Source organism: Helicoverpa armigera, chromosome 16 (genome assembly GCF_030705265.1).
Source record: "Helicoverpa armigera isolate CAAS_96S chromosome 16, ASM3070526v1, whole genome shotgun sequence".
Taxonomy (NCBI): domain Eukaryota; kingdom Metazoa; phylum Arthropoda; class Insecta; order Lepidoptera; family Noctuidae; genus Helicoverpa; species Helicoverpa armigera.
The window spans coordinates 9,500,047-9,526,046 of record NC_087135.1 but is presented as its reverse complement, the minus strand read 5'-3'; the positions used below and the strand labels follow the sequence as shown (position 1 = coordinate 9,526,046).

The following is a 26,000-nucleotide window of genomic DNA, read 5'->3' as shown; positions in this document are numbered from 1 at the left end:
GATAAAACAAATTGTACGTCATCCCTCGGGAATTCCTCATTTTCGAGGATTCATTATCGTATCATTTTTTAAACGACACACAGCGCCATCTACAATCCATCCATCAAGCAAACAATATTTTTGTTTTCCCTCGGGAATATCTATTTTTTTCGGGATAAAAAGTACCCTATTATTTAATCCGGACTTCTAACTTTACGTCTGCAAAATTTCAAAGCAATCGGTTCAGTAGTTACGGCGTGAAAGCGGAACAAACAAACAAACAAACAAACAAACTCACTTTCCGATTTATAATATTAGTAAGGATAGGGTCTTCTTTTAAGAGGATTTCTGTTTGGGTACTCTTATATAGTGTCCGTGGGTTGAAAATATGCTGATGTTTTTCCCTGTTTCCTGTCAAGTTTTAAAGAATGGCTTCATTACTTTATATCTGTGTCCCTTCAAAATTACCTGCCTACTCAAAGAGGCATTCACCTTAAAAGTTCAACAAAGAGCAAAATCTCATTCAATGGACCACCAGGAAAAGAATCAAAATTATTTATAAGCTTCATATATACCAAAACTGGGTATTGTATCGTTGAATAAGTATTTTTGCTTGCCTTATTTACCTACTCAAAAGCGCGTTTTGATGCCCACGCTTGCCGCCAACAGAGTTCGACAAAAATGTCGTTTTACTGCATACATTGTGATGTCAGATGACCTTGCAAACAGCACGTGTGAGACCTCCGTGGTTTAAAGGATTTGGCTTATTAATCTGGCTACCATCTCATCTTCAATAAAAAAAAAACTTTCTCTGAGTGTGAGGACATTTTTACGGGCGTCTTATCATCGCTTGCAGTGTTCTTATACTTAGTGCCGTTTTTGAAAAGCTGCAATCTGTCCATCTAGGTATATTCTTGGTGTTCAAAGAACATCTTACATTTTTTCTCTCAGCTAAAAGCTTTGCCTTTACTAATTTTCTCAACTTAACATACTGAGGAGCCTAAATATTAGTAGGTGGGTAGGTAAGCAAGTCTTGCACTTCCAGGCGTTACCTACATCTTGCAATGATCATGGTGCACAACAGCTTACCGAAAAAATGTTTAAAGGAAAGAGTAGTATTGGCGCCGAGAGTTTGTAAGTAAATTGTTTGACCTTAGCTACTAGGTATTGCACGAGTTTTACTAGCTTAACATTCAATAACATGATAAGTATACATAATGGATGACAGTGTTAGTCGTGTACGTACAACATCAATAAATATTGTGGTTATCAATTAAATCATCAACGAACTCAATTTTTATGGTCGACATTTATGATCGAGAAACGAGGCCCATAAACACGGATTTTTAATAGCCATAGGTGCAAAAATATTTTTATTATGGTCACACTAACGTATTTTACCTTACGTTTACGGCCAGTTACATGCATTGTGCTAAATAGACATATTCGATTTATAAATAATTTTCCTTTACATAAAATGAGTCACCATTTTAATTACACTGAACTGTTTTTATTTTGCTCATTTATTTTTAATCTTTATCCTTTAATTCTAAGTATAAATGCGCATGTATTTACAAGTAAGTAGTTCCAATGGCCTACTAGTATGATTGACCCATTCAACTATGGCCTGCTTTTAACTCACTTTTAATTATAAGTAAATGTTTTGTGTTTGTGCATGTCAGAGGTTTAAAGTGCCTATAAAAAGGTGAATTTAAGAATCGTAAAAAATCTTATATGATAATTAGTAAAAATAATACTTATTGTGTTACAAAGTATGAAGTAACGTAGTGTGTAATGCTACCTATGTATTTTGTGGTAATGCGTTTACCATATTTGTCTCATGTTGACAGTTTGAGTCATATTATTTTTCAGCTCAAGATAAGCTTTTGATTAATTAAAGGCCTAAATATTGTTGACGGTTTTCCTTATTTTGCAAGATATTCCTGCGTAGCCTGATTTCGTAATTTTAATTAGCCGTAAATTCGAGTTTAGAACGGATCTGTGGGATAAATAAGGGTAATGAACTCTTTGCTTCAAGGTTTTTTTTTTAATAATTATGAAAGACGTTTTGATTTGATTTCGGCATTAAGTTGAGAGCTTTCAAAGTTTCAAATACTTATGGAATTTCAGTTTTGCTAAATACCCGTTACCGTTACCCGTTGTTTTGCTAGTACTGGCTCAACTAACTTTAAAACAAAAACGGCGAATAGAGTTACTCCCTCACCAGTAAATAAAAAATAACCAAGGTGTCTGTGACGTGTAAAAACTACAACAATAAACAAAATTAGTGTCAATCTAAGCCAAACTTCGAACAGTTTTGTCCTAAAAAGGCACAACCATTCTATATGGCATTGCCAATACTTTAATCAGTACTCCATCTACGTCCAGGTTCATGTATAACTGTCAACGTGAATACAAAATCATAATAATATGTGATCATGATTCGCAGACCGCTTCGCCGTCACGTCAGATAATCGAATAATTCAGGGAACTGTCATGGCTGCCGTATTTGGCGGGAAAGCAATCCGCTTAAGCCCAAATGGGCATGTGGGATACTACTCTTTGGTTCTTTATTGCATGACATGGTGTTGCATAAGTATAAAAGTGTTGCATTTTTACCTAACGCAACGGGCTTTAACTTAGTAGGTACATTGCGTAATAAGGCGTCAGAGTTTTATTTGATGTTTAAGCATAGGTAATTCGCTGTTTCTTGCATAAAAGATAGAGGGAGTTAAGCTCGTTTAAAAATGGTAGATAGTTCACAAGGTGTAACGAGTGCATACCTATTCCATTAACTTTACCTAGGTTCTAAATCTCAAACTGATTTCGACGAACAAGCTTGATACAATTTAATATCTGTGAGAATGGTATAGACGAAATAGGACAAAACCCCATTAACCCTCAAGTTAGAACGAAGACTGTAGATGTCCATGCAGATTAGTATGCAAAAGGGAGTAAGTATTGTGAGTAATTAGCTGAGACCCTTAATAGGTTTATAATTGACGCAATCAGACCGTAAAATAGTAAGTCACACCTTACTTCACTATAACATATCTTAGATAATTGAACGACTAGTATTTACGATGCTTAGAACAACTTGTTTTAGTATTGATTGAAAATGATGGGTTACAGCTTTCTACAGAAGGTATGTGTCACTCAGAATTGGAATTCCAAATGAATCACGGATTTAACAACAGCAATTAATTTGTACTGAGAATTTTCTAAATATAAATCCTGTAAGTGTCTGTTTGAGTTGAAAACATTTATTTGGACTTTGGAATTTTATGACCGAACTGAAAATGGAAGCTTTGAATAACTGAGACATACTTTTGGACAAAAATACCTACTTACTTTATGAACTTTTTGTGTGGTTTTGAAAAGGGAACAGTCAAAAAAACTTAATTCCAAAGTAAATAGGTGAAGTCAGAACTGTACAGTTCAGTAGAACAGATTACACAAAATTAACGAGGCGCAGTAGTAAAAAGCTATTACATTCGTCTTGGTTCCAGCAACTTGTATCGAAACAATGAGAGAGATCGACGCGTGGGCATTGGGCGGCAACATCATATAAGGCGCAGCTACACTGAATAGTATAGAAAAAACAAATAATATCTAATAATCCTTAGTAAATGCGAAAATCTGCCTATCTCATTTTCGATTACACTAAGTGTCTAGTTCACTAGGGACATAAGAATTTATCGTTATACCTAAGCTATCACAAGAATAAGAACGTATGCCATGGCCATCCTCATTATCGGCCTTTTTGTCTTTCTCCAGTGGGTCCTGACTGGCCCTGTTCTCAATTACGTATAGAGAAGACAGAATACACGTCACTGAAAAGAGAGAGGGGAAGTTCATTTTTGGATTTGCTTCTAAGCTAGGCACCTTCTTCTTTACACCTTCATTCTTTGGGAAATCGAGATAAGGCTTGACAGCGCAAAACTGTTTAAGAATACTTCTTACCCATTTTAGCAAAATTCCATCCATGTAAGTACCTACTTGCCTTAGACTTTTGCGGTGCAGGTGGTATCAGGTCCACTGTACGTTTTTCGTATCATAGCTTATTTGTTTACCACTCGGCTAGATTAGCCATCTTCGAATAAATAGCGATTTGTTCAGAGACATGACATTCTATAGGTAGAAGCAAGCCCTTTGAGTTTTAGATTGGTGTTAATCAAAATTGCCATTCTACAATTTCTGGGACTATGCTATGAAACTATGAGGATAATTCGTTTAGTGTTTAAGTTGAAGGGAATTCTCACCTATCATGTATTTATACTAAGGTGTAAATAAAAGGTTTCAATAAAAATAAATGTGAAAGTGATTGAACTTGACCGCTTATCAGATCTTGTTTCGATTTTACTCGAACCTGTCCGTTTTGTAAACATGTTTTGGCGGGATCTTCGCAGAATTTTGTGGCGTAATTATTGAATTCGCGCAGCAGAATTATCTCTCATTGGAATTGATAAAAATGTAAGATACTGTGTTTTTCGGCTTGTTCGTTGATTCCATGGCTCAGCGATGGCAAGTTGGCAGGTACGAAGGGTGCGGAATTGGATCCCGTTCATGGTAGTGCTAGGTCTAAATAGTGTTTTGGGTTCTTGGTGGTAGGTACTGTTCCTATAGTTAAAGCTACTGAACCTACATTTTTTTAAAGCTTAAATGCAAGAACGCAATTCCACCAATTAGGTACCTAAGACTAACTAATTTATGTAGACGTCTGAATTAACGATACAACAAATATCCCTAATGTATGTAAAGAGTTCTTTTTATTTTGTTTCTAATTGTCTGAATTAAAATTTGTGTGACACAGACTTTACAGTCACAAGGTTTTAAGACGTTTCTTTTTGTCGTCCAACGATAAATCGGGCAAGCCCACGCTTCCGCAGCCTATTATTTACATAATCAAACGATCATTCCGCATCGGTTGGCAACTTGGACTCGGTAATGAGTGAAACAAAACGTAATAGGCTAGTTTCCTAAAAAATAATAATTAGTCCGTCTTGTAGATTGTCCAAAATTAAGCGATACGTATTTTTTCTTTTTTAAATTGGATCAGAACTTGTTAAGATATAGCGTGTTAAAGTTGAGTGTGACGTCACAAGTTGCTACAATTTTCAGGACACTGTGACGTAAAAGGCCCCCACTCCTAATTTTTGAAGTGTATTATCTTTGTCATTTTATGTTTAATTAAAAAAAGAAAAAATACGTATCCAATATTTTTTGATTATCTAAAAAGCGGACTAAATATTATTTCATTATTTCGACCCTGGACACTACCCTTGTATTGTTCTTTTTTTGAATGTTGGTAGTACCTAACTAAGTCTATGTAGGCATAGAGATATAGATAAAGCCCTGCGACAATTTTTCAGGTTCATCGAATTTTATATTTTTTTATTTTGAATTTAAATGGTTTAATTTAAATATTTTTTTATGAATCGATGCAAAAAAAATAAGTGCATAAATCTTAGCAGTGTTTCTAAACCTGCTGGTGTGATTGATTGATTTATGCATGGGTATGTAATCAAAAATATACCTAATACTTATTTGATTAATTAGGTGTGATTTGGTATAATTGACACGGATTAGTAGGCAGTTTGACCATTTGTACATTCCTAAATTAGGGAGGTTTATGAACCTGCAGTCATTTTCTATGTAAATTGCTGATTAAAGTTAAGGGTAAGCCTTCAATGGGATTCAAATGGGGTTGGAATCAGATTTATGTAGGAGTTCCAGCGAGCCAATTAATTTTGCTATGCTGAACAAACATATGAGTAGGTAAGTTCTTAATTAAAAGGATCTATTATTGCGCACAACATATAGGTTACCTTCATATCAGTATTTAATACAGTGGCCTATTTTCCTTTAGCATGCTCTACCTACCTGTCTGTAATTTTGAGATAAGCAAATAGTGACCAAGCTATGATAGATATCTAGAATTACTATGAATCGGATAAGCTAAATGAATAGATGCAATTTTAAATGACTTGCAAAGTTTTATCAGTTAGCTCTATAAGTACTACACAGACACACACGTCACGGTGATAAAATAAACACATGAGCTCATAACGATAACAATTAAAATTTATTAATAAAAAATAAATAAATCTCAAAATATATCTCATACAAAATAAAATATAGTTATTTATAAGTAATAATTAATAGTATGGCAAAAGGAGAATTAAATAGTAGGTACCTAATTGGAAATAGTCCGGCAGTGCACCACTCACAACACTATCACGCGAATGTCCGGTCGATGTAGTCGCAGTCGAACTCCGCGAAGAACGAGTCGAACGGCGACAGCGAGTCCTCCGCGAACTCCGACGGCGTCTCCTGCTCCGTGGAGAACTCGGACAGGTCGGAGCACAGCGGCGAGGGCCAGCGCTCGGGGCGCGCGCCCTCGGGCTCCGGGCTGGTCTCCCGCAGCGCCGCCGACAGCGCCGTGATGTAGCGCATGGCCAGCCGCAGCGTGGTGATCTTGGTGAGCTTCTCGCAGGGCACCGGCGTGCCCGTGATGGCGGACGCGGGCACGGCGCGGCGCAGCGTCTCGAAGGCGCGGTTGATCTCGCGCATGCGGCTGCGCTCCCTGGCGTTGGCCGTCTTGCGGCGGTACTTGCTGAGCGGCTGCGGCGTGCGGCGCGCGCGCGGCTCGCGGCTGCGCGCGGCGCGGGGCCGCAGCTGGTACTTGTCGTGATCGGGCATGGAGTGACGCCGGCGGCCGCCCCACGCGACCACGCCGCCCGCGCAACGTCGCCGCAAGAAAAATACGCTCACTCCGCCCACTTGCCCCGCTCCGTTCATGTACAGTCACGCAGGGAGCTTTTAACATTGCATTGTATTGAAATAAAACCTACACAATTACGATAAACATAAATTATGGAAAATACGAAGTGTCAAATGGAACATGATATTTTATGTTGCAGGAATTTGACCAAATTTTATTGTTGCAATAAGATAAGTATCTGCCCACACTTTAGAATGTGCATATTTTAACTTTAAGTATTAAGTCATTCACTCATCATACTAAGTGGTTCCATCCATCGTGGTTTTTCCATAGGAAGACCCAATACCTAATGTAAAAACTTAATTCTCAGTAGTAATACTTATTTTTAAAAATAGGACACATGATGATGATGCATTAAATAAGTGATTAGGTGCTCTAACTAGAGCCATATTGTTTACCACCATAGACACCATAACACTTGACCGCTCTCCTGTACCTCCGTTACAATGAATGAACAACATCCAGCTACATAAGTCATTGGGTAATGGCTAGTAATCCGATTGATATCATTTGCATATTCGATTCGGCATTTCCGTTGTAAAGGCTCTGCGTGGACTAATTGTTTACCGACCTTGCCGAAGTACTCAACTGTTCCTACGTGGGTTACCATCACGTGTAGGCGATCATCGGTGACGCAAAATGTCATTATGTAATGCTACTACTTGATTGCATAGATTGCAATTGCAATTTGGCCCTTTGCACTTTAAGTTAGGCAACGTTATATTGCAAGTTTCTTTTATGCATACCTAAATCGCACCCACGATCTCGCTTCATGAAGAAATTGGTGTTAATTTATTAATGCTACGAAGCAAAAACTTAAAATTACTTTTATTTCCACTACTTATCTCACAAATAATATCTTTTTCATACGTCTATTGAAAACTTTAATTGAAGTTACTGGCTGTCTAGCTACATACCGAAGTCACAGCAAGAAACCAATTAAAAATAAAATTAATTAAGGCGGGAAAATCGTTCCATATTTATTACACGAAGGAGGTCAGCTGCAGTTTTTAGTTAACGCTGTTTTACTTTACTAACAGTTAACTTGTAATTAATTAAGACTTCGTTAGCAATGGAGCAACAATGTAAATTGCTGCTATACTTAGACAGCAGGCGTTACTTACATGACATGAAAACTAACTGCATGGATTTCCTAGAACAATTAACTGACAAAACGGTCTGTAAGTTTCCACCATTACGGTTTTTATTGGAGGTTGACATTATGGATTTATTTGATATGTTTCCCGAGATAGGGGAACTATTGATAAAAGAACCAACTAAAGTAAAAAATATGTGCAACGATGTTTTGTTTGCATGCCTTCAGGCTATCGACCTCGAGATAAAGAATCGTATCGAACATGCGCAGGTTGCCGTAACACTCCGTTTGAAGAGCGTTCCCAGACTTTTGAAATCTAATCCTCGACATTATAATGGCTTGGTGACAATTGATGGATTGCTGATAAGTTATTCGAAGCCGGAGAGCTATGTTTACCATTCCGTTTGGTCATGTCCTGAGGAATGTGAAGGCAGCGAAGTTATCTTACACTACATACCCAAACACCCACCAAAATGCTTTGTGTGCAAAAGTATTCTATTTGAAAACAGCGGATTTAGGCGATGTGGAGAACAAGTGACTGCTACATTTAAAATTCCAGATCAACAACTACTAAAACGTTTTCATATTCCCGACGATTTATTTCCAAAGCTAAATCTCGGATTGAGATACATCTTGCATGTCGTTGTCACGAAAAAGAATACAGTTGTCTGGTCTTTAGAAAAAGTAATTCCTTTGGCTGCACCAATAACTAGCTCCATACCTAAAGATGTAGAAGATTTGTTCAAGGCTTGCAAAGGTATACCTTGGAAGTTCATATACTGTCTCGCTTCAAGTATAGGCGTGAATATTTGCCCTTTGAACTGCTTCATGCACCTTAAGATAAACCTGCTATTGAGTCTTACAAGTATAAAGGCAAACGCGATAACCGGTGCAAGTATTGTGCACGTCTTAGCTGGAGGATTTGATACGAGATATGTGGGGGAAATAATGACTGAAGCAGCTAAACTGGCTGATAGACACGTGATTTTAGGAACAGCCAATTCTTTGGCTTCAACTGCTTTAATAAGCAGTTCAGGAGGAGTCTGTATGCTACCATTACCTCTCCACATCTACCATCAGAAGCAAGTGTCATCTGTTCTCTCAGCTATAGAAACGGGGAATATAAATACTGGCACAGGACCAACAAAGCTAAAGTCCGCAGTTTGGGCTCAAGGCATGGATTTCAAGAAGATGATTCTGTTCAACGTTGCCAGCGTGTTCGGTAACGTCTGTCGAGGTGATTGCGGAGAATACTACGACGAAATAGTCGACTTTATGACGCAGCAGGCCGTAGAACCAGCAGGAGTAGGTAAAGAAGAGATACAAGCCCTGAAAGATGTGGCAAAGTATATTGACCTCGTCGCAGGAGTTGAAGTAGATTTAGATGATGCCACAGAGAATTTGTTGAGGAGTTACTTTCTAGCTGCTCGTAAAGAGAATACAAGAAGTGTTTCAGTCGGTAGCATGAGCGCTCTGGTGGCAATTTGCTTGACTTCAGCCAGGCTTTGTCGTAGGAAGATTGCGAACATTGATGACGCTGTTTTCGCTATTTGGTTACACGTCAGCGGTAGTCCCGAGCCAAGGTTCGCCCCCGAAGAGTACCTACAAACCCCGGCAGACGTGAGAAAATTACAAAAAATAATTAATAACTTCAAAGATTGGTTAGAACAATTTACCGGTAGTTTACTTTGAGTTTTTCCTGCTTTGCGGGTTGCAAGGTGACTTTGTTAGCAGTTTTTTTCATACAATAGGCACTTTGTTCATTTTATGTTTCGTTCCCTATACAAGTACCAGCCTGTGTGCTTTTAAGGAACCAATGTTTTTGAGTCTTTAATTAAAACATAAAGTAAAATTATAGCTGTTTTAATTGCATAAAAGTTCTAACAGAACATAGATTTGCTTAAATTCAACAATATATTTAAAACATGTATATTTTTTATTTTTTAAATGTTATTCATATATTATGCTTTTTGACTAGAACACAAAAAATAGGTATCTGTTAGAATTAAATAAATTCGTTAAAATAATAGTAAATTCCATTCAATAGGTAGCAATTTCAATTCGTTAGTAACACCAAAACATAAAAAATAACAATAGGTACTTAATATCTAAAACTAAGTATTACATAAAGTAATATATCTAGCACCATATTACAATAACTAATTCCTAAAATAAAACACAGATAATAAGGCACATAATTACGTTATAAATCACAATCTCATAAACACTTAAGCGTCTTTTAAAAAGCTAAAGTCTAATATTGATTTGTTCAGCAGCTCTTTTTGGGAATTTAATTTCATAGACAAATTCATTTGACTCTTCCTGATTTTCAGACTGTCTTCAATAATGGACTTTAGTTCCTCGTCATCTTCTAACTTGTTAGTCATTCTCATGCAGTGATTAGACACAGGTTCACCAATTTTGAAATCCTTCTTCTCAAAAGACACCACACTATAAGGAACATTTGCAAAACCTTCAGCGTCTTTCACCACAAGACTGATAGTTGACCAAGTACAGTTTGTCAGTTCCTCCAGAACATTGCTTAGGTCAGCGGCCAATTTATTTGTATTATCTGCTGCATTGAGTACAATATCACCAATCTTGGAGAACTCTGTGCTTACATCCATAAGTTTCAGTACAAATGGTTGTTGGTGAACTTCTTCTAATATCTTGCTTCTGACTTTGAGACAGTCATAGCTTATTTTGGTAATGTCAGTGCATTGCTTCTCCCTTGATCGGTTCATGGATTCTGCTTTTTTATGAGCTAAGAAGGCTTTGTAAGCATTAGCATATACTGCTTGGTAATTGTATTTAGTGACAAAGTTGTTGATATCAGCAGTAATAACTTCATTGCTTCGTCTAGTGGCAGACTGAAGTCTCACTGTAAGTTGAGTCCACGCGGTTTGCAGTTTGTTTATTCTTTCCGAGATATCATCTGTATTCTTGAATATTTTTTCAAAACCACCAAGAAGGTTTGTTCCATTAGGGCCATCTTGTAATGCAGAAATGTGTGTTTTACCAGCATCAGTCAACTGTTTCAGGGTTTCATGTTTAGCTAGAAGATTCCCAAGATTTTTATCAACGGAGTTATGTTTGAGTAGCAATTGTTTTCCTTCATATTTCAACGACTCTGCTCTTACAAACAATCCATTGATAAGTGAGTCATATATTTCCATTTGTGACAAGACAAGATAGAAACCATTTTTGTATAGATTTTGGCTGTTCTTGAAGTTATATAATGTCTTTGGGTGTTCTAGACACCTTTGTATAGCCATTGGCACTATTGCTTTTACATTATCTTTGATGATATACTTCTTATTGTACAAGAATAACATGATGTTTTCATTCCAATATTTAACTATACATTCATCGTCTGCAGGCTCCATATAGTTCATCTGAGTGATTAATATCTGTTCACTCATGGGTATCTGAGTATCATTGAATATTTTAGATTTCAGCATTAGAACTGTGGTTGCCTCATCAACTTCATAAGCTAGCGGGGACAATGTTGCTACAGAAAATATTTTGACTATTTTCTTTGTTAAAATCTTTTCAAGGACATCAAAAATAACTATCTTGCTAGCTGCTTCTTTTTGTTCTGATGGTATGTTGAATGTGACTCTAGACGGTGCATCCCTGCCTCTCAACCTAGGGTCCCACTCTAAAGCAATTCTCAGCCAATCTTCAATGAGAGCTTTGAACGGTTTTGAAATAAAGTTTTCAGGGAACACTTCATTGGAATATTCAATATCACCATGGAAAGTTTCATACACACAAATATTCTCATGAGCCTTCTTCTTTACATGCGGCATCCACTGCACAGGAGCCATGAAAGGCAAAAATGGTCTCCTGCCACAAATAAGTTCAAATGCAACCAAACCGAATGACCAAAAATCAACAGAGTTACTGTAGGTTTTACTATAAATAATTTCTGGGGCTAAGTATTGTAAAGTTCCAACTAGACTGGCACAAACAGAGTTAGAATCTATTTCCTTAGCATAACCGAGGTCAATAAGTTTGTATATAACCTTCCTTTGGCCTTGAACAGCTACATTGGTCTGTACTGTGTCTAATATGTGCATGACTATGTTCTCTGGCTTGAGGTCTCTGTGTGTTATTTTGTTCTGATGGAGGAAATGCATGGCGTTTCTGAGATCACTCAGTATCTGCCTGATTTGTTGTTCCTTTAGACCTGAGCAGGATTCAGGCTTGTTGAGCACCTGTCGAAGGTCACCACCGCTGCAGTACTCCATGCAGAGTATTGGAAGGCGCGACGGGTTTGCGCGCTCCAACCCCGTTTCGAACTCTGGCGGCAGATCCTTTGTCCCCACAATATTGGGATTCCTGCAACTTTGTAACATTTCCACTTCCTTCGTCCATCGTTCTCTGTGTTTCTCACTAAGCTCGTTACCCCACTGGCAAGTCTTGATAGCTAGTTTCTCGTCTGTTTTTTTGTGTTTCCATAGCACTACTGTACCAAAACTTCCTTTTCCAAGTTCTCTTTCTTTTATCCAGTCGCCGATAAAGATTATGTCGTCCATTTCTTACGTGCCTACTGAAGTAGGCAATAAAACAGGAAAACGCAACTCTAAGAATTAGGCTATGATATAAAAATAACTTTGCGTTCAGTCGGTTTACACAAAAGCCACCACAGAGTACATTTGAAAGCCACCACAAACTTTGTTTGATAACTAGGTTTTTTATAGAGTCGATGTTCTTAGTTTATAGAAATAAATGCGTAAAAGGCATAAATCCATTGTTGTAACAGTCAGTTTTGAACGTTTTCACTGTCACATAACACTTATCTGTATTAGACACTTGTTTCTGAGAAAAAAACGACTTTCTTTTAGATAAGTTTCTGATAAAACGATTTAGGATCATCCACGACTTTATTGGATAATCGAGTGGCTTCGAAAAAACCTTATCTTACATTCATTCCGTTTTACGAAATGAAAACGATCAATGTTAAGATTATATTTACAACTAACTTATTCCAATTACTATGACAACATTAAAACGAATAAAAAGTGAAAGTGCTTAATTAATTAATTATTTTTCTAATATCCGCAATAATCTGGTTTTGTTTTCCAACACCACACGTCACCGCGTCAAAACGCAAACGTCATGTCAGTGACTGTCGTCTGTCAGTGTCAAATTAATTGCAGCAGTTGCAGTTGTTGCTGTTGGTTTTGCTTCGTCCGATGTTTATTATTTATGTAATTTTGAACATTAAAATCGCCTTAATTTTAAGATAAAATGTTAGATATAACCACTTCGTGTCGGACTTGTATGAAAGACAATGTAACCTTGGTGGATTTATATGGAACAGTTGAAATTGAGGAAAATTATCTTCAATTAGATGAATTGCTTGTTCAGTGCACTTCAACAGAGGTAACACCAGTGCTAAAACTTGAATATTTATTCTTGTTACATTATTATAATATTTAACTTGTAACATTGTGTAAAATTCAAGTATTTTAAAATTTTATTATTTAGGTGTCCAAGGAGGATGGGTTACCACAACACCTCTGCGATGCCTGTGTCAAGGTGCTCCAAGTGGCGTACACATTCCGCAAGCAGGCTGCGAAGGCGCAGGTTGAATTCAAAAAACTTCTACAGAGTTCCATAAAGCCAGAACCAGATGAAGTCAAATCAGAAAACGATGACTACTTCAGTAATTATGAAGATTTCAATTTTAATCCAGATGTTTCGAAAACTGAATTCAGTGAAGAATATTCATGTACCAAATGTAACAAACACTTTACAAAACAGAAGAAATACTTAAAACATTTAGAACTACACGAATTATCACTAGCGTGTACCGTTTGTGATAAGTTGTATTCTAATCAAAGTTTTTTGGACAGGCATATTGCTAAGCATCATAAGAGTGCATTTCTTGTTAGTGACGAGACCTTATTGGAGCAAATAGTGGAACAAAGTGGAGATGTTCAAGTTAAGACTGAGGCTGAGGAGCCGGCACAGTTGTTACAATGTCCCGACTGCCAGTTAACATTTACGAAGCAGAGATCACTGTCACAGCATATGAAGAAACATAGAAACAAGAATGAGTTAAAGGAGTTTATATGTGATGCGTGTGGGAAGGCATTTGCTATGAAACATTTGTTGAAGAGGCACTTGGCGCTGCACAGCGACGTGAAGATGCACAAATGTGAGAAATGCTCCAAAACATACTCCCGGCGAGATCAACTGATGGCACACATGTACACACATAAAGAACAAAAGCGTTATGTCTGTTCTTATTGCAATAAGGGTAAGATACTCTTCTGTTACCATTTTATGTATAATAGACTTCATTGAAAGTAAGATAACACTCAATGGTGTTACTGTCTGTTTAGATTTCATTCATCTAAGAAAACCTACAGGCTTTGTAAATCACAATATGAAAAAAATCTGCTATTACAGCTTAATGTAAGCATTAGTATAATTTAAATAAAAAAGACTAAATATTTTTTAACTATTGAAATTTTATGAAATGGTTTAGACATACCAAAAAAAAAGCCAAATTACCATTGTTATCATATAACTTGTAATATTCCAGGATTTATTCAAATGTGCAGTCTAAAAGACCATCTTCGGACCCACACGGGTGAGACGCCGTACCTTTGCTCTCAGTGTGGGAAGGGCTTTGCCAACAGTTCCAACCTGAGACAGCATATGATGAGGCACTCCGGCGTCAAGCCGTATGCCTGTCACCTGTGCCCTAAGACTTTTTGTACCAAAGGTTAGTTTATTTTAATGTTTTTTTATCATTTATTTATTTTCTAACATATGATTTACATTTTTAAATATTAAATATAAAAAATTATTTTAATTATTATTGTTTTTCTTAATGGACCAAGATTGGTGTATTGAAGAGGCAGTTCTTCATATTTGGCAAATAGAAGTTGGAAATAATTAGCAATATATTTAATTTAATATTAGGAATTTAATAAAAATGTATTTATTTTCCCTTCCTTTATTATTAAAAAAGTGGGTCTCTTCTCTTATTCTCTCATATGATTTGAAAATGTGGTCACGATATTTAGAGTTTCACATTATTACTTGAATGAGCTTATCTGATATTCAATACAATTGTCATGTGAACTGATAACAACATTGTCTATCTATACTACCACAGTGGCTCAGTCACTTTACAAACAGACTCATTTTCGCATTTATAATGTTAATCATCGAAACCATCATCAAAACCGCATCAAAATCCGTTTCGTAGTTTTGAAGATTTAAGCGTACAGGACCATAGGGACAGAAAAAGCGACTTTATCGCTGTTTATACTATGTAGTGAAGTAAAAATCCTGTTTCCAGGACAAATGACGTCCCACGTGGCGACCCACACCGGGGAGCACCCCTACAAATGCGAGGAGTGTGGAGCCGCCTTCACTAAGGGAAACTCCTTGAAGAAACACTCCTTGATACACCTTCCCGTCAGGCCGTTTCCTTGCGACACTTGTAACATGAGGTATGATCAGTGGCGGATTTACAAATTTGCCGCTAGTAGGCCATTCAATTTTTGCCGCCCCTAATGATTGTGAATTTAATGATATTTCTGTCAGTTACTAGATAATTTTTGCAACCCGCTATGTAACAAAGAGTTTAATGTTGACCTAACAAGTTTATTTGACAGCGAGTTTAAAGCGTAAAACCTCTCAATTGATTTTCATGAAACTCGCCCGTAAAACACCTGTAATACAAAAAAAAGCTAAATTGAAATTGGTTCATTCGTTCGGGTACTATGATCAGAGGCGTACTCCGCATTGGGTGGTACCCGGGGAGGACTACCTATTGAGCAGCCCCTAAAAAAACGACACAATATAATCACGGACTAAAATTGTAATTGAAGTACTTAAAAATCGTGTAGAAATCATTCATGGTACTTTTTGCTAGGTTTAACATAAAGAAACTGGATTCATACCACTGCAAAGTTATAAAGCGCTAACTACATAGTTTATAAAAACCAGTGTCAAGTAAAAAAGCCGCGAGCGCAGCGAGCGCGAACTTTTTTGAGTTTTGGGACACAAAAGCGAAATTATTTGCGACACAAAAGTCCTCCACCTCCTGAGCAGCTTAGAAATCGTCAGCGTAGAGCGTCAGTTGTTTTCGGTTTCTTAACTTTCTTACTTCGGTGCTTTAACTTTTTGTTAGATTGGACTCAAAGAGCGCAGAATAAAGGCTCGAGCAGACCGGATGCGTATGCGTAACCACGCGCGTAGTCACGCGCGTAGTTACGGCGTAACCATGAGTTGTAATGTATGGAAATGTATGAGACAGGCCACACCGCTTGCGTAACGTAGACACGCGCGTCATTACGCAAGCGGGTGTCTCATACATTTCCATACATTACAACTCATGGTTACGCCGTAACTACGCGCGTGACTACGCTTACGTCTACGCATACGCATCCGGTCTGCTGGAGCCTTAAACCAGAAATGATGAAGAAACCGCGAGCGAAGCGAGCGGATTTTTCAATTTATTTTTATTGAAACACTATTGGAATATTTTAAAATTCATGATCACATAAACCTAAGCATATATTACAGTGCGTTTATTAATCGTTTATTTATATATGGATTGTGTACCCATATAATTATTAAAAATAAAAAAAAAACTGTAAAAAAAATCGCAAAAATTGCCGCCCCCCTAAATCTGCCGCCCTAGGCACTGGCCTACTTGGCCTATTGGTAAATCCGCCACTGGGTATGATATTAATGGCCAGTTTCAATAGTCACTGATAGTCTCTGGTAGCCGGTCAGGAAGTTATTTGAGAGATAAACTATAACTTTTGGCTTCTCGGCAGAAATTATAGGCTAGCGACTGACGCTTTATTGATAACCAGTGAAACATTAGACAACAGAATACATACAGGATTTGAGTTTAAAAAAACACTTAGAGGCTATGTTTTAATTGTATTCGTCCAAGAGAGCCAGAGAGTATGCCCTTACCCTTACAACATTAAATGCAATTAAAAAAATAATTTATTCAAATTAAGAACTCTGGAAAAGTTCACCTTTAGCGATTTTAAACGAGTTTCGACCTTATTGTGTAGTGATAAGGTTGAGAATTGCTCAACTGTATTGACGAAGTTGACTTCACGTCATTATTACCGGTTCGTTTGTTTTATGTCAGTTTATGAACTAGTGTAAGATTGGAGACGCTTTTTAGCTGGTATCCAACTCTATACCTGCCTTATCATCTTATACATGATCAAGCTGTGCCATGGTTTCAGGCGCGGTTTGAAAGATTGGATGAATTTTTGATGAGTTTTAGTTTTACGTTTTTTTTTTGTTTTCACTAGGATAGTTTTTATATTTTTTTGTAAATATATTTGCTTTCAACCGATAATCTCACAAACTTCATCTCTTAATAAAAAAATCCAGATTCACCTGCAAGGACCATTTGAAGCGTCACCAGCGTATCCACACGGGTGAGAAACCTTATAAGTGCAAGTACTGTGACCGCGCCTTCTCGCAGAGCAACGATCTGGTCAAGCATACGAGGCAGCATATCGGACAGAATACCTACCAGTAAGTTTATATTGGCTTTTAGGATATCCAGTAGCTATGGAGCCTTTTCTCAACTATGTTGGGGTCGGCTTCCAGTCTAACCGGATGCAGCTGAGTACCAGTGTTTTACAAGGAGCGACTGCTTATATGCCTCCTCAACTCAGCTATCCGGGCATTGGGCAACCCCACACACTACATTTTTCTCTGCTACATGTTTTAAATATGTTATTCATTTTTAAAGCAAACTGTTTTCTATGGAGTTTTTTTTTCCAAAGAATGTTTTAAAAACCCCCAAGAAAAAATATATTATAAGCGCACATTACAATCAAAATAATAAGTGTTCTAACAAAATTATATTTAATTCCAGATGCACAATATGCAGCACCCGTTTCCGTCTACAATCTGAACTGAAGCAACACTACCCAATTCACTTCACAAACGGGAAAGACCCGAACGACCCCCAAGACCCCCAAATTACACCCCCTACCAAAGAAACTGCAGAACCAACCGAAAACAACCCCATTGACGACCCCCCTTTACTAAAAATCAGACCCCCGGAGTTCAACCCAATAAATTACAAAGATAAAGATATGCTAAAGGTAAATGATAAAGGTATGCCTTTGTTAAGTCTGAAACCCGATTCTGATGTTGGGCCCGTTCATATAGATCCTAGTAGAATAGTTATAACTATTAACCATTGTGATACGAATGGTGTTGTCAATGGGATTACTATTAAATTGCCCGATGAAGAGAGTTAAGTATTACTAGAACTTCTTTTTTTTAAAGTCGGCTAAATTATTTGTATATTAAATTGGATGCATAGAAAAAAATATATAAAAAGCTTGTTGTACTGGACAAAAATTTATGGCTATGAATGATATGCGATATGAAATTCAATATTTATTTTCTTATTAGGTTGTTCAAAATCTTTTCTTTGAGATGACTTTCTCAAAACGTGTAACATTAACAATAATTGGTGGCAAACATAATGGAGGCTCTGGACATTGTGCGAGTCGCTAAACAGAAACAATTTTTGACAATAGGTCTGAGCAACGTCTGTGCTTGGAAATTAGTTAGGAACCGCCATTATTTTGGCGAGAACTATTCCTTATAAATTAGTAATAGATATGCATTGTGATGTTTCTCTATCCTACATCGAAGGCTTTAATATAATACGAGGCTAAATTATAACTTAAAATTGGTAATAATTGGTTCAAATCAATATTAACAACGAATGGTATTAAAATCGATCTTGTTTTAGTTTTTAATCATCTTTATCAAAATTAATTTATTTACAAAAAAAATTATGACAAAACATTTTTATTTTCTAGACATAATTACTGTAATAATTACAGTAGGCCGTATTAGTTTATCTTAGAGTGTGGTTATTTATATCAGGATCAATTAGTTTTGTCTAGGCTAAACTGGTTTATCCTATCGGGCTTAGGACATACTAGTTTTGTCTAGGCTGTACTTGTTAATCCTATGGCGTAAAGGAAGAACTACTTTAGCCTAGACCACAATCATTTGTCACTAAAGTATAAGTGACCCTTGTTCTTGTTTGATTCATACCTAGTTTTGATGTTTCTTATGTTTTTATGCCAATTGTTAGAAATATATAGTATTATGTACCTTTTATGTGTAGATATTTTAGATACTAGACATTCCCAGTATAATATTACATATTAGTTAAAATCTGACATTATCAATTGCTCTCTATTTACGTATTTTAATATTTTTAACACCAACTTGTAATATATTATTATTGTAAGGACCGCCGCTTAGTGCCTTCACCTTTTATAAGGCTACATACTTATGTATATACCTATAGTAAAATAATAAACTCTTTTGCAAAAAAAACGGGCACCTATGCGAAATCTTGGTTTTATGAACTTTAGGTATGTTTCAAAGGGTTTTAATGATTGGAATATGTTGCTAGCATCAAAAGGGGCAGCCAAGCATGCGTAAGAGTGTATTCTAAATTTGAATTTCGGAGAATTGCTAAGATAGTGGTATATCCTTGTTCTAGACTAATTCTTAGCAGAAAGTTTGTTGGTGTTTTGAAAAGTTTTTGATATGATTTTCAGAAAACTGATAATGCAGTTTCAATAAGTGATTGTTATACCGTTCTGTTACATCAAAACATTTTTGAAAAACTATGCATATTTGATAAAATTTTCGCCTATACCAAATGGTCCATACTGATGATTGATGGCAATGTTACGAGTTTCGATATTTTTGAGGCAACCGTTTTACTGTTTTGATATTGTACTCGAGTGTTTCAAAATATCCTTTTTTTATAAATAAAAATGATTTAGATCTGTATCAGTACTTTGGGCTGCGACAAAACAAATTTTAAGTTGGGAGTACCGATCACAACTCGACTCCTATCAGACTTTGACATTTTGAAAAAATCTTTACAGAATGCAAAATACAGAAAATATCGCATAGACTATGAACACAAGACTTTTAGGTTTCATAATCACTAATTTTTATCCAAGGTCGACTCTTGGGAAACTCCGTAGACCTCTGAACTTCTATGAGACTCAGCGTTCAAATAGCGGGTTTTCATTCCACCTACATTTTATTCAATAAACCTGTCTGCACTGAGGTTTTCTGGTATTTACAGCACTGTACAGATTAAATCATAACAATGTTGTACTACCTGATAATTTCTGAAGAAACATACGTATGACCAATAATTTTGAATGTATGACTCCCTTTCAGCCAAATGATCGTTTAGTGAATCGACACCAATGGCGTTATCGAGAGCTTCTACGTGGCAATAATTTAACTTTTTGAATAGCTTTAACCCTTCTCATTATTTTTCATATTGTTATTTTTGCATTTATGACCAAATTTGGTATTTTTTAAATGTCAAAGTGTAAAAGGAGACGTGTTGTGATCGGTACTCCAAACTTAAAATTGGATTTTCCGCAGTCCAAAGTACTGATACACTTCTAAATCATGTTTAGTTATAAGGAAGGGATATTTTAAACACTCGAGTACAATATCAAAACAGTAAAACGGTTTACTCAAAAATATCGAAACTCGTAACATTGCCATCAATCATCAGTATGGACCATTTGGTATAGGCGAAAATTTTATCAAATATGCATAGTTTTTCAAAAATGTTTTGATGTAACAGAAGGGTATAACAATCACTTATTAAAACTGCATTATCAGTTTTCTGAAAATCATATCAAAAACTTTTCAAAACACCAACAAACTTTCTGCTAAAAATTAGTCTAGAACAAGGTTTTACCTCTATCATAGCAATTCTCCGAAATTCAAATTTAGAATACACTCTTACGCATGCTTGGCTACCCCTTTTGATGCTAGCAACACATTCCAATCATTAAAACCCTTTGAAACATATCTAAAGTTCATAAAACCAAGATTTCGCATAGGTGCCCGTTTTTTTTGCAAAAGAGTGTATATTATTAGTTTAGTTACTTAGATTGCCTTTACTGCGTCACCTACACAGAATACTTATTTAAATTAATGAATAAAGAAATCACGATCTGATATTTTCGTATTAATCAAAAATTAAATTAATATTCATAAAAATATTGCACGTACATACTCATTTATTTACTGGCAACGCAACTCTCAAATGGATGAACCGATTTGGATGTGGTTTTCTTTAGCTGAAAACTGGTTTGCCAGTAGTAATTCTTTTTCAAAATTATTTTAGTGAGAAACTATTGTCGCTTGTGCCTTTAAAGTTTACCTGCAAGATAATATACTTATTATCTTAAAACTTGCCTGTGACAAGTCCTACTCATAGATATATTTATTAACATTTACAGTCAGTTTCTTCATCAAACGTAAAAGCCAAAGTAATGTCGTAAAATAAAAGTAACGGTCAAATTCGTTTTTCACGATTTTATCTATTAGTTTTGTTACTTTAGCCTTGAAAAAAAAGAATTTGTTACTTTTACTTTATGACATATTACTTTGGCTTTTACTTTTGGTGAAGAAACTGGCTGTTAGTTTTTATTACTCAGAAATAGTTTTATAACCTACGACGTATAATATGACACTATTTAAATATTTTTACGTTTAATGTAAAAAATATGTTTTATGCATTTAGTTAAATAGTGCAAATTATTGTTATAGGCTGTACCTTAGCAGTTCTAAGCCAATAGAATTCTAATTTTACGTTCTAAACAAATATTTTACGATTCTAAAAATAGTAGTAAAATTGTTCTGATTTTATGTGATATTTAAATTCGAAATAATATATGGTAATGTAATAATATAATTAGTTTATACATAAGTTTTTGTTTAAATAATTTAAATCGTAGAGAAATGCCTTAAATTCACGTATATTTTAATGACAAATATAGTTATTTAATTGATGTTTTTGTCTCTTATTCAACTTTTCTCCTGATTTCGACTAAGCAAGAACCTTTATTTAATTAATAATGAATTTACTATTATTTTTACACAATAACATCTGAAATTGATTAAAATGGGAACAGGGTTTCAGTCAGCACTACTTACTAGCAGACACAGGTGTAAAAATTCTTACATATAAAGAGTTAGCGTAGCGTGTTCGCGAAATAATTCACATGTGAATGATTTTGCAGGTTAAAAGCGATTTCTTACGTTCGGATTTCCTAAGCGACACAGTCCGAGTTGGAAAAAATCTGTCGCTCGGTTTTAAACGTCATCTTTTGCCCCGGTAGTTATCAATTGTTTCCTTCACAACGCTCGTAAAGAGTGATGTCGCAAAAAATCGCTTGTGTAAAAGCGCTGTCAATCAAATATTCAAAACGAAGCTCTTATTTAAAAAAAATGTCAAATAATTTATTTCATTTAGGCCTCTACAAGCACTTATGAACCTCAAAAATATAATTAAGTTTGATTCTAGTGTTGCCCATTCCAAAAGTAGCTTCTTATGGAGAAGAACGGGCAAGAAACTCCATGGTTAATCTTTTTAATAGTATGGTATTACAGTTTGTATGTATTGATACATACAATAACAGCATGCGAAGATCATGTAGAATTGCAATTTACCATCTACCATAAACGAAAATAAGACTTATGCATATAAAATGATCACAAAATGAGCATAATGTTCCCCATCTTTGTTCGCTGTAAGTAGAGTACTTGCAGTGGAGCGCATTTGAACCGATACACGTCATCTCTACGTGACCCAATCACGAGATAGGAGGCTTACTACCCTCTAGTTAAATATTTTTTTAGAAAGTCGCTTTGTTATGGTGTGGCCTGCATTTTCAACTGACTTCTCAAAAGGAGGAAGTTCTCAATTCGGTTGTTTTTTATTTTACTGAGTTGCAGAGGTTCTCGTGGCAACAAAATGTTTGTCGTGTTCTTATGAACATTTTAATGGCACCTAGTAGGTAATATTATTATTCAGGATATCTAATTTAATTTAAGTTTGGTAAGGGATGGTTGAAAAGCAGTGTTTTATTCATTAAATAGTAAGTACTTTGAATGTTCATATTAGTACAAAAAATGTACACTCATGCTTTTGAATAAATTAGTTTTGGCCGCTTGATTATAGTATGTTCAGTACAAAAAATGAACATACATTCTTTTGAATAATTTAGTGTTTTTTGCTACGCGCTATGACATCGTAGAGGGCACGCGCTACGACGTAGTAAGCGTAGTAGATTCTTACGTAACTGTAGTTTGTAGTAGGTAGATATAAACAAAACTACATTAAAACAACATCCGTTAGTATAAGTTGATACTTCAAGTTATTTTATAGGGTAAATTGTATATTTATTTAATTAATAAGCAGGTATGTATGTAATAATTAGGAACCTACATGACATGCTGTGCCTGTGTCCTACATTACCTAAAGCATTCATCGCGCTGTAATTGTGCCTACATTTCTAGGTATGGCAGGTCTGATTGGTGTCCGAATCCGACATCTCGTTAACAGTATTCACGTTGGCAAGCAAATATACTACATAGGTAATGAAAGATAAACGATCATTTTGAAGTTTCCCTTTGAAAACTAATTCAGTTCCAGCCCAAAATGCTTTTTGTTAATACATTTTCAAAAAGACTTCATTTTAATTATAAACTTCAAAGAATATCTACCTATTCATCAAATAAATTGATAACATCATTCCAATCTATTGATCACGACTGTTGATTCTCCTTCCAATTTACAATTAAATTATAAATTTAAAAAAACCCCCGACCCAAAAAAAGTACGCTATAATTATGACAAAAGGTTAAAAACGCTAAACCGTATAAAAAGCAAAACATAACTTTTAACACTACGTAAACTAAATTTTGTCGTGTCGCGGGACCGCACTAATTCATAACTTTAGATACGTGTTTTTTTTAATGCGTGTCGTAATTAGGTAGGTATCATTTGATTTATGTAAGTATTTATGAAGGTAGAAAGCGGTCCCCCGACACGTCAAAATTTAGTTTACGTAGTGTTAAAAGTTATGTTTTGCTTTTTATACGGTTTAGCGTTTTTAACCTTTTGTCATAATTATAGCGTACTTTTTTTGGGTCGGGGGTTTTTTTAAATTTATAATTTAATTTTATTTCATGCTTTTTAAAGGAGCTCCTTAATTTTTCCTTCTTTCATTTAATTTATTTTATCTTAAGATGGGGTCGCTATATGCGATCTCGGTCAAAGGAAGCTGTTTAACAATCCTCATGACAAACTGGCTCTGGGAGAATTGCACAGATTGAGAAACAATAAAGAGGGTTGAAACCCTCGGGTCGTGGGGTCCGAATGCGCATACCCTATTTAAAGAGCTGTCTAGGCGGCTGGTTGACGCTTCTCGTGACCAAAAGGCTGGCTATTACCTCGGACAAAGGATCAGCATGGCCATCCAACGAGGTAAAGCTGCCAGCCTCTTGGGTACGCTCCCAGTTGACAGCGATGGGGATGAATTTGTTGACGCCTTTTAGATATAGTGTATATATGTTACCGTAAGATTACAAACATCGTTAGATTACAATCTATCTCGAGAGATTGTAAACTGTCGAATTATTGTGAACCGTAACATCTGATTGCAATTTAACGCATTATTTTTCGCTATATTATAATCTATCGATGAGAAATTGTCAAATTGTCAACTGTCCGAAAGCTCTCTCTGATTGGTCAGTCTTTTTGTAAGATCGACCAATCACGACCAGCCGTTCTGTTCCCATGGAGTTCCCGTAGAGTTAGGAATGAAATAGAGGTGTCAGTTAAATAAAATAAATGCTCTTAAAAAATTCTTCAAGTATTAAATTTATATAAAAATAACTCTTGCATGGAAGTAAGCATGCAACATGCAGCAAGCATAACTTCTGTCACGGCTCCGGCGCTGCGGGGCTCCGGCGGTCCCATGCGAGCTTGTCGTCGCAGATGGTTTTCACGCTCACCACCGCAGCTTCGGCTTGCTGGCCGGCTCCGCCGGCCAGCCTCAGCCGCGGCGGCGAGCGCTGAAACTACCTGCGCCTCAGCTCGCAGGCCGCCTCGCCCCTCCGCGCCTACGCGGTTTTGAATTGCACTCTAGGGGTAGGGCAGACAAGACTACGTGGAGTCGGTTTTGCAGCGATTCGTTTTCGTCACTAACTTCAATTTTTAATACAATTTTTAATTGTGTGTAATTTGAGTCTTAAAAATTAAGTACAATTTTTGATTTTATAAAAAATTAAACCGTCACTTATTTTTGCACGTCAAAGAGCTGTGACACCGGGAGTTTTGACCGCTCTACATCGCTCTCGATCTTACAAAAAGACTGACCAATCAGGGAGAGCTTTCGGACAGTTGACAATTTGACAATTTCTCATCGATAGATTATAATATAGCGAAAAATAATGCGTTAAATTGCAATCAGGTGTTACGGTTTACAATAATTCGACAGTTTACAATCTCTCGAGATAGATTGTAATCTAACGATGTTTGTAATCTTACGGTGACATATATATATATATTTTTTATTGTTCTACTAGGATAGTTTTTTTTTGTGTTGTAAATATCTATGTATATAATATATAACTATGTAAATAAATAAAAATAGTTCTATAAAGATTAACCTTTGGACATTCTAGATTTTCAGCAAAAATATAAATCGGTTTATCCGTTTCATTCCGGCATTTCAGGGTTTCATCCGCCACATCCCATTTCCAGCATCAGGTTCTCGTCAATCAGAAACATGAAGAGAACTCGTCAAGACAAATTCAACGAGCCCAAACTCGATGGCTTTACTAAAAGGCAGTTCAGGGTTACGTCTCCTACCTTCGTGCCCTACCAGCAGACCAGCTCAGTGGTTCCAAAAGACATTAGTGTTTCAAATTTCAGATCCCACATATACTTGCAAGTAAACTGAGCGTGTAACATTCCTATCACATCTAGCAAACGAGCTGATGACCTCGAAGACCTGAACCGATTTCCACCAAACATAGCTAAGAACACTCCCGACTGACATACCTTTTAAACAAAAAAAACCGCATTACAATCGGATCATCCGTTTGGGAGCTACGATGCCACATACACACGCATACACACACACACATACACACACACACAGACACGTCAAACTTATAACACCCCGTCGTTTTTGCGTCGGGGGTTAAAAAGAAAAGCGATCCGTATCTTAGCAACGACCTTGACCCATGAAAATTCTC

General features: G+C 36.2%; 4 protein-coding genes across 4 annotated transcripts; 2 read left to right on the top strand and 2 right to left on the bottom strand.

Moving 5' to 3' along the window:
* Positions 1-6,042: 6,042 nt before the first annotated feature.
* Positions 6,043-6,795, bottom strand: LOC110372163 (neurogenic differentiation factor 2). Its single transcript, XM_021328726.3, has one exon. It carries the CDS (start codon positions 6,778-6,780, stop codon positions 6,217-6,219), a length of 564 nt encoding a protein of 187 aa, XP_021184401.1. The 5' UTR covers positions 6,781-6,795; the 3' UTR covers positions 6,043-6,216.
* A 328-nt stretch (positions 6,796-7,123) lies between these two features.
* LOC110372147 (uncharacterized) lies at positions 7,124-9,633 on the top strand. The gene has a single exon (XM_021328709.3). It carries the CDS (start codon positions 7,836-7,838, stop codon positions 9,549-9,551), a length of 1,716 nt encoding a protein of 571 aa, XP_021184384.3. The 5' UTR covers positions 7,124-7,835; the 3' UTR covers positions 9,552-9,633.
* A 412-nt stretch (positions 9,634-10,045) lies between these two features.
* Positions 10,046-12,774, bottom strand: LOC110372140 (inhibitor of nuclear factor kappa-B kinase subunit beta). Its single transcript, XM_021328699.3, has one exon. It carries the CDS (start codon positions 12,398-12,400, stop codon positions 10,088-10,090), a length of 2,313 nt encoding a protein of 770 aa, XP_021184374.3. The 5' UTR covers positions 12,401-12,774; the 3' UTR covers positions 10,046-10,087.
* A 236-nt stretch (positions 12,775-13,010) lies between these two features.
* LOC110372146 (zinc finger protein 883) lies at positions 13,011-18,202 on the top strand. The gene is made up of 6 exons (XM_021328707.3): positions 13,011-13,250; positions 13,356-14,130; positions 14,419-14,601; positions 15,184-15,337; positions 17,253-17,399; positions 17,746-18,202. Exons 1-6 carry the CDS (start codon positions 13,116-13,118, stop codon positions 18,134-18,136), a joined length of 1,785 nt encoding a protein of 594 aa, XP_021184382.3. The 5' UTR covers positions 13,011-13,115; the 3' UTR covers positions 18,137-18,202.
* Positions 18,203-26,000: the final 7,798 nt, after the last annotated feature.

What these genes read in the sequence shown, in the direction of transcription:
- LOC110372140 (XM_021328699.3), bottom strand. Translation starts at nt 12,400, where the DNA reads ATGGACGACATAATCTTTATCGGCGACTGGATAAAAGAAAGAGAACTT.
- LOC110372146 (XM_021328707.3), top strand. Translation starts at nt 13,116, where the DNA reads ATGTTAGATATAACCACTTCGTGTCGGACTTGTATGAAAGACAATGTA. An exon ending in TTCAGTGCACTTCAACAGAG is followed by an intron (nt 13,251 to 13,355) that starts GTAACACCAGTG and finishes TTTATTATTTAG; the next exon opens with GTGTCCAAGGAGGATGGGTT. An exon ending in ATCGGACAGAATACCTACCA is followed by an intron (nt 17,400 to 17,745) that starts GTAAGTTTATAT and finishes ATTTAATTCCAG; the next exon opens with ATGCACAATATGCAGCACCC.
- LOC110372163 (XM_021328726.3), bottom strand. Translation starts at nt 6,780, where the DNA reads ATGAACGGAGCGGGGCAAGTGGGCGGAGTGAGCGTATTTTTCTTGCGG.
- LOC110372147 (XM_021328709.3), top strand. Translation starts at nt 7,836, where the DNA reads ATGGAGCAACAATGTAAATTGCTGCTATACTTAGACAGCAGGCGTTAC.